Raw genomic sequence first — 20,391 nt, 5'->3', positions numbered from 1 at the left:
TTTCCCACAGTCATAAATGCCCGTGCATTAAGAAAATGCAAACGGTTGAAACATTTTACATTCATTGCCAAAGAATCTAACTTGGACAAACTTAATCAGTCACCAGCCTAGAATGAATATTTTTTTCTGGTTGTAATAAAGTCATGTGGTAGGTGCTTTTTCTTTATTGGTCAGGCAAAAGCAATAACTTTTCAAACGTGCTTTGAATAGCAACAGTGTAAACAATTATTTGGTAGAAAATCGATTAAAATGGATGAACCACTGAATTTGAACCGCTACTGAGGGGTCTCTAAAATGAACAGTTACAGTGGTGTGAAAAAATGTTGGCCCCCTTCCTGATTTTTTTATTTTTTTGCATGCTTGTCACACTTTAATGTTTCAGATCATCAAACAAATTTAAATATTAATCCAAGATAACATAACAAAGATGTTTGTTCATGACAAAAAAAAAAAGACTCGCAAACACTACATTATAAAATAAACTAAAGAGAGGAGTATCAGTGAAATGTAATCCTAATCATTGTTTTAATGATAAATCTAAATAAACTGAAAAAGAACTGAATAAACTGAATAAAAGAAAATGTACTTCCTCTTTAGTGGTAATCAGTGTAAACAACTTGCAATGCAGGCAGATAGCCTATAGTGGAAAAAAATGTTAAGTAAGCTATTCAAACCAACTTGTCACCCAATCTTGAAAACTATGACCATTACTCTGAATTATGCTGTAATTAAGCTCTGTGTATTGTCCAGCTTTTGCTGCAGCTAATTTAAGATTAAAAATATTAAATCAGATGTTGTTTCAAAGAGAACTCTGAGGTGGGGTTTAAATATTTCAGTGGCCCTTCCCAACCCCACAGTTAATTGGACATGTGATAAACACAGCAGTTGGTCAGCTGAAATTGGTCAGCTGAAATCCTACTGGACTACCACAGGCTGCTGAATCAAGTCCAGGTAAACATTTTTACTACATACTTGCTATTAGGCTATTTAATGGCAAAACCTAAGAAGAGGGCCTGTGTCTACTTTTTAGGTGTGAAATGATTAAACATTTTATCATTTGTATGATTTTGCAACATTCCTCTAAATCCTTAAATCTACGGTTGCCATTGCTGTGCATCAGTTAGTCTTCTCCTGTTATATATGAATGAAGTAACATGCCTAGAGGGCTGCAGGGTTACTTTTTATTGCTTACCAATCCACCAGTTTTCCTTTATATAAAGACTTTAAGGGCCAGTAGGATATAAGAGCTTATAGCACAGATGTTAAGTGGAATGGAAGATATAGACAGAAAAGCCAACTCTATTTTATCGGCCAGTGATCATCCCCTGTATTCTGAGTTTGAGTTTTTACTTTCTGGTTTGCGGCTTAGATTTCCTTTAGAGTAATGGATATAGATGCTCATTTATTCCTACTGCAATATTCATGCTAAATGTAGGTAATGGTTTGTGGTTAATTGGTTATTTATTATTTATTTTTTGTGGGATGGGTGAGGTTGTAAATTGTATTATTAGGGTTGTGTTATTGTATTGTTTTTGTGCTTTTATGTTTTGTGTTAGTCTTGCTGCAAACCTAATTGCCCCTTGGGGGACATTAATAAAGTTGAATGAATGAAGATATGAACCAATTCCAATTAATAAACAAATACAAATTTTAGTTTTTACAGTGTTACAAAATTCATTTACAGCACCTCTGAATTCATTTTAATAATTTCCCTAAAAGCGTCTGAAGTAATTTCACTCTGTTCAAATGTAAAGTAAGAAATATTATTCCGCAATGGTGTGGATAATAATCGACTTTTTCCACATTTTGTGTGTTTGAAACTGTGCTTTGTAGGCTATGCAAAATGTCGACAACCCCAACCCTTTCCTTTAACAGAATGGCAAATCAGGTGTAAAGACTGCTTTTTGCTTTAATATCATTAGATATACTGGAAAGGCAAAGAACCTTAAAACAGTATACTGTAACATATTAAAGCACTGCTGACTAGTTGCCCTTTTGCAGTTGAAAAGGAAATAGTGAATCTTTGAATAAACATCGTATGACTGTGTCTTTATAATTCAGCATTAAGAGGGGAAGATAGATACATTTTTCATGTCATGGGATTTGACCAAAGGAACTTAAAGAGCTAAAAAAAAAAAAAAAATTTAGCGGCTCATCAACAGTCACACGGCTCTCTACATGACTATTCCAGTGTTTAAAAATAAATTAAATTTTCTGATTCTAACTGGCTGATGTGCTTATACCATTATACAAACTGATGTTGTTTTCTTTTTGGAGAAAACATCCCTTTATCTGCAAATAGACAATGGCTGACACTTGTTGACCACCCACAATTTGCATATAGTCTTAAAGGTAATGCAGTAAAAAAATTTATAATAATAAAATAAAAAAAACTTTTTCTATACTAACATAGGCAGGCCCCATGAAGAAAATAGGATGATAAAAAACATTAGAAAAATCTAAAACATTGGTATAGAATTTCATTTTTTACAGTGTTGCTTTTTAATATCAATATTATTGTTAAATGTTTTTATAAGAAGATTCAAGCTAATGGATGCCAGTCTTATAACAGAATGGAAAATGCAACATTACCATTTTGTTTACAAATAAGCTGGATCCCGAATGTTATATTAAACCTTTGAAGTGGCAATTTATTCTCAAGAAAATGTGCTTTAATAAACTGTTTGAATGTGAGGAGTAAAATACTACACACTATGGGTGCCAGCTTGCAATAAATGAGGCCGAAACAATTATTTGTTCGGTCTCTTAACTCTACATGTTTGGTAACAAAGTGGCACTGTGATTTGTTTCACAGGCTTCCTCATTCTACTGGACGCGATTTAAGATGATGCCCAGCAACAGTTATGGGAAGAGTTTGGATCTCTCCAGATTGACAGATGACGAAGCCAAGCATGTCTGGCAGGTGATCCAGAGAGATTTCCACCTGCGAAAGAAAGAAGAGAACAGACTAGGGTGAGACACTCTTGATCACATTTACATGACATTAACTGTCAGTACATGTTCCTAAATGGCAACCTAAAAATTAATTTCCAACATCTCTTAGAAAAAGACTATTGCGTACTCATTGTCGATCTGGTAAAACTTAAGTGGTTTGCTGGTTTGTGCTTACTAGAGGTTTTCAGTAGTCTGTACATCTGGGATTTATCATTTGACTGGAATCTGTGGAATGTCTGTCATTAATTTATACTGCTCGAAAAAATGGATCTCAGGAACAGTTCCATGGCACTTAGCCTAATGTGAACCCATCTGATATAAATCTAAAATCATTTTCAATGGATAACTTTTTATGAAGAGAATTTCTTTAAGTAGGTTACGTTAATACAGATAGGAGGATCGCTTGGGAGGCAGAGCCCAACCCGTCAGACCAGGAGTGGAGCTCCGCCCCTGCACCGTGGCTGAGGGTGAGCTGATCATACATCTGGGACTGCTGGACTTCGAGGGGGACCTGACAGACTGGGAAAGAGATCTGGAGGCTGACTTGGTCCCTCTCCTCCCTCCTTCGTCTCCTGTCCCCACGGCCAGCCCAGAGTGGGCTTCCTTTTCCCAGTCCAGCCGAGAGAGAGACCCGGACTCTACCTCGGCTCCAAGCTCCGTCGCCTCCACCGTCGCCCATCAATCCACCGGGCTCCCTCATCCCTCCGGCTCCACCTTGGTCGGACATTGACCAGCCATCACCTCTGGACTCCCCTCCTCTGGTTGCACCTCATTGCTCTGGTCCTTGGTTCTCAGTCGCTCCGCCGCAGATCTCTAGATCTCCGCCTCGGTCGCCAGAGCCCTCTGCTCCACCCTGGCCCCCTGGATCCTTGGCATCCCCCTGGCTCGTTGGCTCTCCATCTCTGCCTCGGGCTCCTCCAGCACCACCACTGGTCGGCCCCCTGGAGTCGACGGCCATTCCTCCTCCATGGCTCCTCCCTCCGTCGGCTCCACTGTGGACCACCGTTATGGCTGTGGCCTGAGTCCAGCTTGGTTCCTCCTGCTCCAAGTCCCTCCGGTCTCCTCCCTGGCTCCTCCCTCCTTCGTCACCCCCATGGACTCTGTCTGCCGGGCCCCTCCAGGGTGTCCGCCCTCATCCTTAGCTTATTAGTTGATTCCCCGCACCAGTCTGTCCCTCGTTATCGTGTTTATAAGCCCCAGTCTGTTGTTCAGTTAGTGTTTGTTGGGTCTACTTGTTATGTTTGTGTGTTTCCTGCTGTTTCCAGTGTGGATGTACCCTGTGTTTGGATTGTATTAAGGACTGTGTTCGCTATTCCTCATCTCCACTAAAATTAAATTAATTGGCAATTATTTTTATTTATCTCTTTGGGGGAATGGCTTAATGATTCAGCAAGCCAAGAAAAGATCTTGTCAATGCAGTACATTGTGGTTATATAATTATATCTTGTGTGCCTACTTTCTGGACCATAACCATCCACTTTCTTTAATCCATTAAGTAATAAGGTCATGGATGCGGCCCACAGTCATGCTTACAGACACGTGGTACTACTTGTTCACGCCACCTGCTTGTCCTAGCACTGTCAAGTACTAGCTTTGCATGCAATGCTGAAGAAAAGTGCATGTAAAAATCAATTCCTGCAAAAGTGCTGAGATCCATTTCTGTGCGGTCTTTCATATGGATGATTGGATGATTTTCTTTGAGGTTTTCAGATACAATTGAAAGTTCACTAACAAATACAACACAAGTTGGTATCGGTGTTAACATATGAACCCTAATTTAAAGTTCCTTACACGTATCTTTCCTTTTTTGCCAGAAATTATTTTGTTTGTCTCACCAGAATGTTTATGCTTTTGGCTCCTCAGACCCTTTATCAACAGGCTGAGCTCATGCATGTCTAAATTCCAGTCATTTTAAAGGAGGTAATAGGATTTGTCTCAGAATATTGAATAACATCACATGACTGACATTTTTCTCTCAATTCTCTCACAGTTGGAAGGAGGCTAGCTCAAAATTGTCCTCTGAAGACTTTGTTGTAATGTGGTGAGGATTTGTGATGATAAAAACAAAGAAATTCTTGGAAATATGATGTGCTAATGTGATGTTACATTCACTTATGCATTGCAGACAGAACTTCATTGAAAATTTAAAAGGAAAAAAAAACAAGTGCTATTTTGAGCAGTTGATCTACAAGTAAGCCAAATGAATTGTCCAAAACAATTCAAACTTTAATAATAATGATCAATTATAAATAATATGTAGTCTACTACTGTTCTTGATACATGTTCAAACACTATGTCTTAATTAGATAAAATTCACATTCTCAAAACTAAGCACATGGTTATGTATATGGGTGAAATATGAAATATCTTACTTAAAGATAAAACAAATACACATTTTAAATTTGTAAGATTTTTCCTAATCCTCTCTAAATTCATACGTCCTTTATGAATTGATTATGCTGTAATGTGAGACATTTCAGTCATGCCTGGAGTGCTTTCAACCTTTGCCAAATAAAAGTTGAAAGAGCCACAGGCACACAACCATTCAACATGTGGAGGAAAGCTCTTGGCAGTTTTTTTTTTTTTTTTTTCTTGAGAAGAGCAGATTTAGCAGAAATTACGTATACATCCCGTTTTAAATGCTACACAGCTGTGACACAGAGGGGTCATTGTGCTAGAAGGTCATCACTTGGGCCATAAAGCTTGAGAAATTGGCACATTAAGAATGGAGGTTTTTGAGTAAAGGAGGAAGACCATGGAACAGAATACAGAGTCATTTCCTCTCTCTATTATGCTGGCTTGTGCTGATGATCCAAAGCAATCTGGGACCAGTTGTTTGAAAAGAAATTTTATCAGATTTCAGCTATCAGACTGGATCAATTCTTGTAAATGAGTTGTTCAAAAAATACATTTCTTTCACCAACTTTCAAATTACGTGCAAACTTTCATTGTTTTTCTAACGTTGACTAACCCGATCTCATGAAAGTGCGTTTAAATAGTAGGCTACGCCTAATAAAACCAAAAACTCGTGGTACTGATACGCAAAAATAGACTTTTGGAGTGTATATGCTACGCGAAGATTAAGGTAAAAATTGAGTATCATATGCACGCCAACAAATTTCGTATCATATGCGCACGAAAACTGCGTATTATATGAACGCCAAAGTCCATTTTTGTGTATTAATACCACGAGTTTTCGTTTTTATTTGGCATACTATTTATACGCATTTTCATGAGACCGGGCTCGTATACCTTTCATCCAAAAGTACAGAAAAGATTTCAACAGAAATAACAACAACAACAAAAAAAAAGATTTCTAATATAATACCCCAAAAACAGCTGTCAATATCAAACCAAAATAATACATTAAAAGTAATTGTCAACCGATAGTGTATGGATTTGATTGTTGCCTCTTTTCTTTTTTCTTTTTTTCTTATACTTTGTTATAAGGTTTATTAAATATAGCCTACATTTATTTATTTATTTGGAATTGTTAAACATCTGTGGCATTTATTGAATATTTTAGACAACTGTACTGAACATTTAAAAAGAAAATAAATTAAATTAATAGAAAGACAAAAATATATGCGCCAAGATTATAACAAGGATTTTAATTACTTAGCCTACTATGTTGTTGTTTTTCTCTGCTCCTGATTGATTTAGCCCGCCAATTCACAGATTGAGCGAATGTACAGGTGATCGTTAGATCAGTCAATCAATTGTCCCGGTAAATCCCATTTCCTAAATCCCAAACCATAGGCCTGCCGTTTTGGCGTCCTCGTCAGGTAGCGCGCACCTGTGTCATATGACGCCATCAAACAGTGCTTATTTGCATTGACCACTAGAGGGCCACGACTTTAAACTTTTAATTTGATTAGATTAGAAGCGCTACAATAAACAAAACCAAAAACCCATTTCAGAGTGAAACAATTATTTATAAAATGGTAATAAATTTTATTTCGTTCCAATAATTTTTTTTTTCTTTCACAGTCAGCTTTCCACAATTCACAATGTGAAAAATTCTCCTGTCCAGCGCTGACGGTGCCACTCTCCACCTCGAAAAAAACAGTCATCCATATCCTAGTGTTGTCAATGTCAAACGATATTTCATGTTTGAAATACCCTGTTTAACTGGTTACCACTAGAACAAGAGCCCGCAACTCTTGTGTAACACATTACAAATAAAAATAATCAGCATGCACAACTTTCTTTATTATTCATGCAGGGAACTCAAGACCAAAATAATGAAAGAGGACACCAAAAGAGAGCTGCTGGAATATCAGCCTAAACTCAGCGATTCTCTCTGCATCCGCTGTCTGCAGCCCTTCAAATTCCTTGTCAACAGCAAGCGCCAGTGTCTAGACTGCAAGCTATTTGTCTGCAAGTCCTGCAGCCGTTTTAACAAGAAGGACCGTGGTTGGGTTTGTGATCCATGCCACATGGCCAGGTGAGCACATGACAGACACGTGAGTAGGATTTATATCTACATGATGACACATGTCAAAAGAACAACATACAGATAAATTAAATAAAATACAAGCAGAACAAATTTATGTGCAAGTAATACAGAAAGTTGTAAACTGTCCAATTCAATTCAATGGGACAAATGGGTTTTACTTAGGCTATTATACCAATGCTTTGCAATGATGATTCATCTTCACCAGTTCTGCTGCATTACACTAAACCACAAACCTAAACAAAGGTCATTTCCTGCAAATAAACTGTTTGGAGGGAAACATATCCTACTTTTCTCATGAAATCGTTTTGGATTGGCTGAATAATAATATTGCTCTTCTTGTTTTTGTCTTTGTTCCTATAGAATCCTTAAGATTGGCACTCTAGAATGGTTCCATGAGAATGTGCGGTCTCGCTTCAAGCGTTTTGGGAGTGCAAAGGTCATGAATTCACTTTTCAAGAGGCTGAACAGTGACCGTGCCAGCTCTCAAACTGACCTCAGAGGTAGACTTCAAAAGCCTGTTTAACTGAGCAAGAGTCATTCATCTCAAGTAGTCCACATATGTAATGTTTTTAATTTGAGTATAAAACACACTATACCCCCTAAAAAATTAGGACTGAGACTCAAATCCTTGCCAACCTACCCTAAAAATTGAACCATGAGCAATTTTGATCATTATATTTGGACATAAATTGTATGTCTAAAGAACAAGAATGTGCAAAAATGTAATAAATATACATTTGTTATGGTTAAACTAAGTTTTAAAAAAAACTGGCAGTTTTGCGATAGGCTACTAATGCATAAAGGATTAGGAAAATTAAAAACTATTCTCTGATTGTAAAAAGCATTCAGTTGGACCGGCTAGCAAACTGCATTCTGTTTGTTCATTTCTAACAGGAATTTTATCCATTTAGAAAGTCAGATAGTTATTAAGAAATGAGATTTGATTCTTACTGTGTCATCAGTTAATATAAAACCATTTTTGAAGCAATGTCTGACAGATGACTTACAGCGGGAACACTGAAGGCAGATCTTAGAGGAGAGAGGCCCTCATAACTTTAGTGAGGGATCCAGAGGGAGTGAGGGAGAGAGAGAACTGGCTGGGCCCAATCATCCATGTGATTTACTCCTTTACAGAGTCACATGTCTTATTTCTCTCTGTGCCTGGACCTGTGTGTCTCTTTTATCCAATTTTCAAGCTCTGTGTCTGTCCTAAATACAGAGGTCATTGAAAGAAAATTGTTGTTTGAGTCAAATGAGATTACAAAATTACAAAAAGATGTTTTAATAATGTGCGTGATATTTATCACATTATGAATAAATGTCAACAAACACCAACATGGTTGTTGGAACTGAAATTCCATTGAAATCTGGTGGGTTTTTTTTTTGTTTCTGAGGCAATGTTAGCTTTATTTGAATCCACCGTTTAACCACTGTTCAACAGTGGTTGCCTCCTGCAACCAATCACAGCTTATTTTCTGTCTTTTGTCTTCTTATGTTTAACTTTTCATCTCTCGCTGTTTCTCACTAACCCCCCATTTCCACTACACAGAGCCTCGAGATGATGACACGCACAGCATGCCTGAAGTTCACAGTAAGTGAAAAAAAAGTCCTGTTCCTTTGTGATACAGACATTTTGAATGCTGATGTCATGCAAGAATCTAAAGTAATCAGTGAATGTCTTTCATCTGTCCAAACAATCTGCTCTCACATTTTCTTTGATTTAAGCAACATGAAGTACAAAATGTATGTGGAAGAAAAACATCTAACATAGCCATGAAAAGAACTGAACATAGCATTGCCTAAACTTAACTTTATAGTTATAAAAAAAGCATAATTTTTTATTAAATGTGGCATTTTCTTTACCCTAAAAGAAAAAATTTACATTTTAAAATATAAATATACAATATACTTAAAAATCATTTATAATGTTTTTCATTTCAAATAATAACGGTAAACAATACAGTTATGCAACTTCATTATTATAACTATGTAACATTGCTTTACTAAATCTCTACTGCATTTTTGCTGGAAAATGATATCATGGGGCAAAAAAGATTGTTATTAATTTATCATTTTAACCCATTCTGAATAATGCTTTCAGGATGTAACTCATCATTATAAATGTTGTAGCTAAATCTCACCCATGTTAGGTAGCTAGATCACGATAAACAACATATTTAAATAGTTCTTTAGTTTTTAGACCCTGCTTATCTATCTGGCAGCTTCTACATTTGGAGCTATGAGAGAGAAAACCATTTAGTTAAAAAAAATGTAATTTTTAATGACAGATCCAGGAGAACATGTTTAAAACCTCCACTAAATCAAAAACATAATTTTGAATTTATATTAGTTAAAATCTGTTCGAAGAGTCAGACTCAGTAATCATTATAGCATGTCTTGTCTGAGATCAAAGATTCATGTTTGTAACTCTTGTCATCCGCACAGCTGGTTCTCTGTATAGCCAGGAAGATGAGCAGTCTGAGCCGGTCGACAGACGTCACTTCAGCCTGGTAAAACATCAGAAACTGATGTTATTAGGGTAAAGGGGAAACTAGAGGCTGGAGCAGTGCATCAGTTTGTTAGCAGTTCTTTCAGTTAAACAGTAGTATGAGATCGCCCTCTGGTGCTCAAATCTTATTTTAGTTTTAACAAATTCCTTTTGTTCAGTTAGGACTGGATTCTCCATGTTCCTATTATATGATTTTGATTCCTCACATTGCCACCTGGAGGTGGTTTTGAAGACCACATGAAAACAGACTATAATTTTAGGCAGAATACCAGCTTGAAGGCTATGCTCAACACTTGTCTAAATCTTCTCTAAATCCCTGTTTAGTTTTATGGGCCTCAGAGTAGACAGGAAAGAGAATAGAGAACAGGACTGGGGAATGAATTGAACCTGCATAAGCACATTTACTTTGCTTTAAATTTTAAAACGGGTCTTGGCAGGGTTTCCCTCCTGTAATTATTATTTTTTTCTTAAATGTATATTTTACTTTACATTTATTTGTTATTGTGAAAAAGTCAGTATGAGATTTTATAGGTCAGCTACCTTTATTTACGTTACTTTTTTATATTTGGGTTCTAGAGAATTCAAAATAACCATTTCCTTTCTCCTTTAAGATGAGAAAAGGCAGACGGCTACTCCCCGTTGATCCTCTTGATTTTAATCTAGACGTTGAGAACGCTGCTTATTCTCGACCTCCCATACTTCTGGTTCGTATGTTTATGTTCTTACACATCTGATGTGAGAAATCAGCAAATGTTGTAAACATTTCATATGGCAAACACTGAAATACTGAAGCTTGCAAAGAAACATTACCTCAAAAAGTTCCTTCAATGGAATTGCCAGCTGCTTTGAATTTTTAAATTGTAAAGACAAATGGAATACACGGTTTGCAATGGTGTGAAAAATTTGGGATTTATCTACCCAGTGTGCTAAACAAATGATGCAAAGTGCTCCCACTGAGCATTTTCTGTCTGCTAACAGTGATAAGACTGTGTGTTGAGATCTTGATTGTTTTCTCACTGAAGCAAATAATCACAAAATTAGTCATGCCAGTGCTGTCACATCAGGGTTTGTTTCTTTTTGTTTTCAGTACAGATTGAATACGAGACAATAATTTGTTTTAATTAAAACATTCTGAAAGTTTTGTTTAAGCACATGATTTCAGATATTTATGTGTTTATTTATTTATTCCTTCCTTCATTCCTTCCTTTTTAAGTATTCAGGTAGCCAAGAGAAAGTAACCCAAAGTAAGGACTCGGTAACTGAAGACGACTGGTCCACAACCTTTAAGCAGATCCTGGAGAATGGAACTCATGGTAGAGGTGATGAGATGAAGGACATGTTGCAAATCAGCCAGAGAAGTCTGGACAAACCCTCCCATTTTGGTAAGATGTGCTGTCTGCTTCAATTTCCCTTATAGATTTCTGAGGATTTATATTTTTCCAAGACTCTGTTGAGGTGAATGGGTTTCCCCTTCAGGCCATCCCATGTTTTTTCCTACTGTCAGCAAGATTTAGGCTACCTTGTGCTGGGAATATAAACCTAACACACTATAAACACAATAATCGCTGTTAGAAACACTACAAAATAATTACAGTAATCAAACTGAATTCCTGACTTGACAAAATCCATACAGACTATTTGGATAGACTCAGAAATTCCTCTTTACTTCATTTCAGTATTTGCATTGTAAAATAATTTTGTTTGCACTCTGTAGATGACTGCTCACCACATCTAGAACAGAGGATGACAAAATCTCGTTCCCCCTCCAAGATGAGCATCTCTTCAGCTGGCAGCTCTAACTATCACTTCCACCATGAGCCTTCTTACAGCCTGGAAAACTCAGATGATGATGATGAATCTGAGATGCACATCATATATAGTCCTGCCCCACATAGGGAGCACTCACCAGATGAGGTTCCTCCACAGGTAAAAGTCATGACGATATCTGTGGAAATTATGACTTGTAAAACTGATAAAACTGCACTTCATAGCATCCTTTAAAAAGTTCATGTAACAAATACATTTTGGATCTCTCTGACACTAGATTATTGAGCTCAACAAGCGTATGTCAGCAATCGAGACTCTTCTGAGCCGTTTGGAACAGAAACTCATCTTGCCGGTAATTGGGGGATTGGCAGATCAAGTAAGTTTGAAGGAAATCTGCACAACCAGCAGGTTATTATTTTAGGTTTATAATTGAAATGCTTTAAATACACTACTGTACAAAAGTTTGGGGTCTGTACGTTTTTGTTGTTGTTTTTGAAAGCAGTATCGTATGCTCACCTGCATTTATTTGATCAAAAAATACGGTCAAAACTGTATTGTTGTGAAATATTATTCAGTGTCACTTAATCCTTCAGAAATCATTATAATACGCCAATTTGGTTATTATCAATGTTGAAAAAAATAGAACAGCATTTACTTGAAAATATAATGTATATATTACAATGTAAAAGACTTTACAGATTGATCAATTTAATGCATCTTTGCTGAATTAAAGTATTCATAAAAAAAAATAAAAAAAACATCTAAGTGACCCCAAACTTTTGGATGGCAGTACTTCATTACTACTCAGAAAGGAAAAATATATATATATATATAATATTTAGCAGCATTATTTATTGGTTTAACCCTCAAAAAGAGAAACATGTCATCAGCATTTCTGGATAAGTCCATAAAACGTAAATTAGCATCTCTGAAACACTTCTATCAGTAGGACATGTCCTGACTTTAAATCCTCATGTAGTTCTTCTGCTCTCCCTTTAGGTTGAGCAGAGAGAGGAGGATCTGTCTCCAGCTGATTTAGAGGAGCTTGAGCTCAGGAAAAAGCTTGATGAACTTACTGAAAAAATAAGTGACAAAGGCTCATCTGATGAGGAGGATACAATGAAACCTTCAGAGGACTCTCCAAAGAAAGGGGCAGTGTATCATGCTCCAGCTACAAGAGGAGCTTCAGCTGGACCTGGGAATGCCAGACATGAGTCGCCTCTTAAGGTTGAGTGGGTAAGAGTATGGAAACAGTCACTAGCACTAAAAGTCTGTTGAACATAAAGTGTGATTTATTCATGTTTCCTACAAATACTTTAGCACAGCAGTCGTTTGCTTTGAACACACTCTTCTGTTCATTCTAATTGTATACTTCAGAAAGCAAAGCCAAACGTACCTAAATCCTTAAAAAAGCAGAAGAGGTTGAGGTCCTTTGATTTTAGCAACACAACCAGATGTGAGTTGTCGCAACTGGAGGGTAAAGTTGCAATGGCAGTGGCCAGCGTCCAGAGCACTCAAAGTGGGGTATGCCACTCAGTCTAAATATTTACTCCACATTCCTTCTTCCAACAAAGTCGTAACTCTCCATATCTTGCCTTAACTGTTTGCTAACCATTGCTCTTTTCTTCATGTAAAGGTTACAGACATTCAGAAAAGAATCGCTGCTTTGAGTGCTGCAGGGATGACGGTGGAGACGTCCCGCAGACGGGTATGAAGCAACCCAGCTGCTCAGTCACATATTCATGTTTAGTTTCCAGAAACCTGGCTGTACGGGAGCATGTACTGAAACTTAGAGAGGAAAAAATATATATTTTTGACACATTTTGAGCTAAATTCTGTTGTGTTTAAAAACAGTGTTTTGTGGCAAGTTCAGAACGAGACTAAATAGTTTTCTGTTCTTCCCTTTTTATTCAGACTCCTCAGCCATCAAGGACGTTGCATGAATTTCCACTTAGTAAGTTCAAAGCTTTATACTGCATATTCAATAACATGTAATCTGTCATTTACATTTGTGTTAAAAGCAAAGAGCTAGATTTTTCATCTTTTGCCAGACAATTTTGTATAAATGTCTTTGCAATTATTTAACAAAATATCAAACCAAGCATTTATTTTAAAGATTCATTTCAAGCAAAACATTTCACAAACAGCAGTTTGTCTGGTAGGAGATTATTAAACAATAGACATATTGTTCAGAACTAAAACAAATAAAAGATTGTTTCTAGATACACATCCCAATATTTGTAAACCACAATTAGACATTTAAACCTAGTTTTATTTCACAGTGCACAGTGATTTTAATGCATTAATCTGATAGCAATCAGATCCCATGCTCAGCTTCTGGAACAAATTGAGTACCCACATCCTTTGGTCATGAAAGGGCCTGTGGAAAATCTTCAGTTTGGTTAGGATGGGAGCTGTAATGCAATTGAATTGAGTCGCTTAACAGGTTGCCTTTTCAGAAAGTCACCAAAAGTTGTTTACTACTAATAATGTACTTTTTGCTTTCTCTGAAGGAGGCAGCAATGAAGCAAGATCTCTACAAAAGCTGGTCATGTGAAGCAACTTCAGCTTTTAGTACACTTTCACATATTTTAGTAGGCCATGATGGTATACAAAGTCATAGAACATTGATAGATTCACATAAGCATATTTCATATGTTAATAAATTCAGCTGCAAGGGTTTGTGGGATTCTCAGCTTGATAATATATAACTAATATTTGCTTTAATTTTTCAGTAGATGAGTGTCAGATTATTCTGAAAAATGAGAGGCTCTTCTTGAAACGTGCTGTTTCTTAGAATTCTTAGAACTGGTGTTGTTTTGAAAAAAAACTCTTTATAATAAAATATAGTCAATATTCAATATCTTAATTCAGATTTGTATGTAGTTTCTTTGGTACATTTCATAAAATATTGTATCTGAGATATGTTTCATAGATTAAGTGTTTATTTTTTCTGCTAAATAAATATCTTAAACTACACAATTTTCTTTTCAGTGATGTATTAATGAATCAGTCAGTATTGATACATTGTCAAAGCTCAATTCCAACATATGCTGGGTTATCACGTTCTCCATATCCAAATTACCACATCATTTTCATATTTAGTGTAAGGATGTTTTTGAGTACATGCAAGCTGTGCAGTCTTCACCCTCCCCCAGAGGGGGTATAAATTGGTGGATCAGTCTATCAGTGGATCCAGACGAAAATGAGGGTCCTCAACCTCTGAGAATGACTCAAGAAAGATGCTCAGAAGTTTGTGACAAGACTGTAAGACTACAAATCCTCTGAAAAACTGCTACCTTGAAGACACATTTATGCTTCATTTGCACTCAAGGATCATTTTAACTGACAGCTGAGGATCACAGAATAAGATTCCAAGAGGTGAACAGCCTACAACATCCTGTAAGTTTCAATATATTGTAATTTACAAAATATGGTATAAAAGACTTTTACTCAAATATTTACTTCCAATTAAGAATCCTGTGAAATTACTGCACAGTATATACATGAGAAAATGTAGCAGCCTCAAATGAACATTAATCTAACATTAAATTGCCAAAAACAAACAATAATAATTTTTAATTTGTATAATTTTTGTGATTTGTATAAATGTGACCAACAGAAACAAAAGTGGCAAGTGTAAAGCATTATTTATAGTCAGTTGTTTTAGAGCCATTTTTTTTTTAAGAAAGACTAATGATTATGCTTCCGATTGCCATTCATTTATTCTTTTTATTTATGTTTTTTCTTACAGGTGAGATTTCTCTTTGTCTAGTGACAGACACTAAGCCATGGCTGTAAATCTGTGTGCTTTGCTCTGTATACTTATGCTGTTAGCATGTTTTACGCAGCCAAAACCTCATGATGATCTACCATTACGCTCAACGGATATAAAAGGTACAATTTTAACGAAAGACAAAACCTAAAATTGAACACGCCTTCAGATACCTAATACTTAATATTCGTAATACCATTATTTTTCTGTAGATCCAAACATTGATGCAGTGTGGTATAAAGGCAGAGGAATACGACCTGTTGGGAGATTTGGCCGAAGAATGGCACAAAAAGGTGAAGGATCATATTCTGGAAGGCACAGGTTCTACTATCCTGAAGTCCTGGCTGTGGACTGACCACTCAAAGATAATGATAAATTGCATATATTGATCTGCGTCTGTTCTGTGAGAACTTATTTCAATACCTCTTTGACTCCAATACATTTCATTTCAAAATTGCACACATTAATGAATGGGTTAAATCACGAAAAATCACAAATACCAGATCTTTTCTTCTGTATTGAGACATACAGTACATCCGAGTGAAACAAATTAGTGAAAAAGAAAAAAACTAAATTTTGTTGATTAGATGGAAGCAGATCTGAATTAAAAAAACATGGCTTAGATGAATCGTTCACAATGAGATGACATGCTTTTAGAAAAAAGATTTAATTTCATACTTTAAAACGTGTCATTGTATTTGTTTAGATAAACTGTTAACAGTTTTAGATTTACTTGGTGATTTCAGTGTCTGAAACATCTTAATGCTACACAATTTCATTAGAGAGAGAAAAAAAAACCGACAAATAATACCACAGGTCTCTTCATTTATACTTTTATAATTTCAGTGTTTTAGAAACACAGGATGGTGGAATGTTGAAAAAAAAAAACCCTCAGAATTCATTTAAACTATCATAATCTGCAGTACTGTTCAACAGGGTTTACACGTTATGATATTATATTGCATTGTCATGATTGAATATGTGTGTTGTGTGCATCTCGCTTTTGACCCACAGACAAGAGAGGCTCTGTGAAGTCTGTAATGCTTATGCAGCTTTGTTTCAATGTCATTTTTTAACCAACAAATCTGACAACACTGAAATGTTGGCAGTAGTTATCAGCAGCAGCTTTCTCAATTTGTAGTCACTGTAACTGGTACTATGACAAACAATAAATGTGATTAATCAAACCAAATGAGGTTAATTAAGAGGAGAATGGTCAGATGTAGATAGAATCTGTCTGTTCGATCTGCTTGAAGTTCTCAAAAGGTCATATGCATTTGAAAACTCCAGATGAATCCAAACAAGTTGTCTTGGCAAAGGCAGTTCTTGTGGTCTGTAGATGTACAAATGCACCTTCAGCACATCCAGCAATGGGTCATGTCCGGTCACAAGCACCACTGAGCATTCAATAACAAATGTATACATAACAACAGACTCTTAGAATCTGTAGAACTGACTTTCAGTGGTGGCCGAAAACAGACTTGAGGTAAAAACTCAAAATGCTCAGCGGTCCAAAGAGCGTTTCTGGATCGCTTCAATAACAACGTTTTTGAGGAGGGCGATTACAGAACGAGGGTCATCACTGCTAACCACAGCACTGCCCGATACGATCATGTTGGCTCCAGCCTAAAAATATTGGAGTAATGAATAAAGAGGAGTAAAACACTTCTTCAAATAATCGCTTGCTTTTTTTCATTTATGCAAATGAATATGTGTGCAGTAAAGGACAGCTATACCTCAGCACATCTGTGGATGCTGTCTGGACCGACTCCTCCATCCACTTCAATGTCCAGAGAAGGGAACTGACTCCTGAGCCAGCTCACCTGTGGAGACACAAGCATCTTTAGCGTGTTGTCTGAGGAATCTAAATGAGAAATCGTACACTTAAAGGATTAGTTCACTTTTAAAAAAACTTTTGCTGATAATTTACTCACCCCCATGTCATCCAAGATGTCCATGTCTTTCTTTCTTCAGTCGAAAAGAAATTAAGGTTTTTGATGAAAACATTTCTCCATATAATGAACTTCAATGGGGCCCAAACGGTTCAAGGTCAAAATGACGGTTTCAGTGCAGCTTCAAAGGGCTTTAAACGATACCAGACGATGAATAAGGGTCTTATCTAGCGAAACGATCAGTCATTTCAAAAATTAATAAAAAAGTTTAAGTTTTATAAGCACAAATGCTCGCCTTGCTCTGTTCTGTGATGCGCGTTCGTGACGTCACGTAATACGCGATTACGTGGAAAAGGTCACGGTTGACGTAGGCGGAAGTACCGAGTCAGTAGGCTTTTTAATATTAAAACACCCAGGATACGCACACGAAATGGGCATTTTAAACGATAAACTGACACAAAGACATTTGAATATGTGTATATGGTCCTCCTTCCGCACATTTGTAAACACTGACTCGGTACTTCCGCCTACCTCAACCGTGACCTTTTCAACGTCATTGCGTATTACGTGACGTCACGAACGCGCATCACAGAACAGAGCAAGGCGAGCATTTGTGCTTATAAAACCTAAACTTTTTTATTTATTTTTGAAATGACTGATCGTTTTGCTAGATAAGACCCTTATTCATCGTCTGGTATCGTTTAAAGCCCTTTGAAGCTGCACTGAAACTGTCATTTTGACCTTGAACCGTTTGGGCCCCATTGAAGTTCATTATATGGAGAAATGTTTTCATCAAAAACCTTAATTTCTTTTCGACTGAAGAAAGAAAGACATGGACATCTTGGATGACATGGGGTTGAGTAAATTATCAGCAAAAGTTTTTTAAAAGTGAACTAATCCTTTAACGTACCTTTGGCATCATATCTTCCATAAACTTCTGACCACCGAAGCCAGGCTCTACAGTCATAACAAGAGCCATATCGATCTGTCCAGCCCATGGTGCCAATTCCTCAACAGTTGTTCCAGGTTTAAGGGCAAGACCAACCTGCATCAAAAACATGCATAAGACTGTTGCTACAATTTATACTACAAGCTATTCTAAGTAGTTCACGAATATAAGATTTGTATCAAAATAAGAGTTTGCTGACACTTCCTTTAAACCAGTTAAATTACTTCTGTTCTGCCCAAATTAAATTCTTACAAGCCTCAGTTTAATTTATGCAACTTATAACTTGTGTTAAGAAAAAATATATATTTTGTTAGTCAGCAGAGGGCGCCATAAGGTCATAGCAGTCAAAGTCACAACGCATCTGCCTATAATATAAACAAAAATATGCTCGAAATAAAATAATTTAATTCATATTTTTAAATGATATGCTTTCTCTATATTTTATGTGCTTTACACTGCAGATTTGTGAATGTGTTAATCATTATATATAATCAAAATTAGCTGTTTTGCACAGACCTTCATGCCGCTCTCCCTGATTTCCTTGATGAGGTTACCAGGGTTGGTCGTGGCTTCTACATGGAAAGTGTACTGATTGGCTCCTGCTGCTGCCATGGGCTTCACCCATTGCTCTGGCCTGGATACCATCATATGCATGTCTGTAATAAAGCAAAGGGTAAGCAAAGCCCTCAAACCTATACAGAACAAACACTGCAATGTTTTACTTATCTGGTTTATCCTAGACATAATGTTTATTTAGGAATACTATCAAAACTGTTCCAAAGAAGAGGGCCAGATTGTGTGCAGCTCAAATGAAACAAACTAGAGTAGATGCAATTTTACAACGACTAAACTCACCAAAAAATGGATCAGGCCCGATACTGCATCGTAAACATTCCACCATAGGATGTCCAAATGTGATGTTTGGAACAAAATGCCTGAAGTAAATTTAAAGTTGAAGGAAAGAGATTGAAGAAAGCAGAGTTAGATGTCTTCTGGCACCTTAAATTAATATGGTACAAAATAGGCAGTGAACTCAAAATAAAATATACACCATGCAGAATAGATAACAGAGTTGCAATTATAGCCTAAATTAGTTGTCACAGAAGGGACAAAGCAGTTTGGGACCAAAACTATATACTCTACTGTTCAGAAGTTTGGGGTCAGTGAGATTTTAGTTTTTTTAGATAAAGTAATACTTTTGTTCAGCAAGGATGCGTTAAATTGATTAAAAGTTACAGTAAAAACGTTTATAATTTTACTAAATTGTAATTTTAAATTAACCCTTCACGCCCCCCAAAAAATCTTGACCAAAAATAAGCAGCACAACTGTTTTCAACATTGATAATAATAATAAAAAGGGCACCAAATCTGCACATAAGAATGAATTATAAAGAATCATGTGACAGTGAAGACTGGAGTAACGACTGCTGAAAAATCAGCTTTGCATCACAGGGATACACAACATTTTAAATTGTAATACGGTGTTCTGTATTTTTATGCAGCTTTGGTGAGCTTAAGAGACTTCTTTCAAAAACATAAAAAAATAAATTATATTAAAAAAAAGCTAAACCCAAACTTGTAATTATTTCATACAATAATGTGTGTGAAAAATCTGAATGCTTGCTTGGCTGATCCAGTGTAAACATTTAAAAAGGGAAATAAGATATCTAACTGCAGTGCCAATCTGTGAATGACTTCTTGTAACATTCCTCAGAATTGCGAAACAGCGTGGGTGAATTCATGTTGTATCATTCCTGTGCCAAAACGTGGGATAACTAAATGTGCATGGTAATTAAAAAGACTTGAGTAATTATGGTATTGGTTCTCTGGGCCATATGATCGCTATCAATGCCTGCAGGTAAACACTGGGTGAGAAACTTAGATGAAGAATTACAAACTTGTTTCCTCACCCATCCATAACGTCAAGGTGCAGATAATCAGCACCGCACTCCATCATTCGCTCACATTCCCTCCCGAGCTGCGACAGATCGCTGCTCAAAACAGACGGTCCTATTTTCGCCGAGTACGCCATGCTGCCCCTGCCACTGCTACACACTTCCTGCTTTTACACACGCCTTTCAAAAC

The 20,391-nt window shown here is 36.6% G+C and overlaps 2 protein-coding genes across 2 annotated transcripts; one reads left to right on the top strand and one right to left on the bottom strand.

Moving 5' to 3' along the window:
* The first annotated feature begins 911 nt into the window (after window positions 1–911).
* On the top strand, window positions 912–14,671 carry LOC306876583 (melanophilin-like). Its single transcript, XM_079427877.1, has 15 exons — window positions 912–951; window positions 2,816–2,973; window positions 7,181–7,402; window positions 7,775–7,914; window positions 8,964–9,005; window positions 9,860–9,924; window positions 10,535–10,627; window positions 11,137–11,305; window positions 11,638–11,849; window positions 11,968–12,066; window positions 12,690–12,926; window positions 13,068–13,214; window positions 13,327–13,398; window positions 13,605–13,644; window positions 14,204–14,671. Exons 2-15 carry the CDS (start codon window positions 2,846–2,848, stop codon window positions 14,245–14,247), a joined length of 1,710 nt encoding a protein of 569 aa, XP_079284003.1. The 5' UTR covers window positions 912–951; window positions 2,816–2,845; the 3' UTR covers window positions 14,248–14,671.
* A 721-nt stretch (window positions 14,672–15,392) lies between these two features.
* Window positions 15,393–20,391, bottom strand: LOC306876582 (ribulose-phosphate 3-epimerase-like). Its single transcript, XM_079427876.1, has 6 exons — window positions 20,217–20,391; window positions 19,162–19,241; window positions 18,823–18,962; window positions 18,268–18,402; window positions 17,202–17,288; window positions 15,393–17,091 (listed from the first exon to the last, which is right to left on the bottom strand). The coding sequence occupies exons 1-6, from the start codon at window positions 20,336–20,338 to the stop codon at window positions 16,969–16,971; spliced, it is 687 nt and encodes a 228-aa protein (XP_079284002.1). The 5' UTR covers window positions 20,339–20,391; the 3' UTR covers window positions 15,393–16,968.

The sequence above is a fragment of the Barbus barbus genome (genome assembly GCF_936440315.1).
Source record: "Barbus barbus genome assembly, chromosome: 11".
Lineage (NCBI taxonomy): Eukaryota > Metazoa > Chordata > Actinopteri > Cypriniformes > Cyprinidae > Barbus > Barbus barbus.
The sequence above is the reverse complement of the archived record's forward strand: the minus strand, read 5'-3'. Positions and strand labels throughout refer to the sequence as shown.

Coding starts and splice junctions, on each gene's coding strand:
- LOC306876582 (XM_079427876.1), bottom strand. CDS start 20,338: ATGGCGTACTCGGCGAAAATAGGACCGTCTGTTTTGAGCAGCGATCTG. Junction 18,403..18,822: donor TCAGGGAGAGCGGCATGAAG/GTCTGTGCAAAA, acceptor TTTTTGATGCAG/GTTGGTCTTGCCCTTAAACC. Junction 17,289..18,267: donor TGGAAGATATGATGCCAAAG/GTACGTTAAAGG, acceptor GTGTCTCCACAG/GTGAGCTGGCTCAGGAGTCA.
- LOC306876583 (XM_079427877.1), top strand. CDS start 2,846: ATGATGCCCAGCAACAGTTATGGGAAGAGTTTGGATCTCTCCAGATTG. Junction 11,850..11,967: donor CAGATGAGGTTCCTCCACAG/GTAAAAGTCATG, acceptor CTCTGACACTAG/ATTATTGAGCTCAACAAGCG. Junction 13,215..13,326: donor TCCAGAGCACTCAAAGTGGG/GTATGCCACTCA, acceptor CTTCATGTAAAG/GTTACAGACATTCAGAAAAG.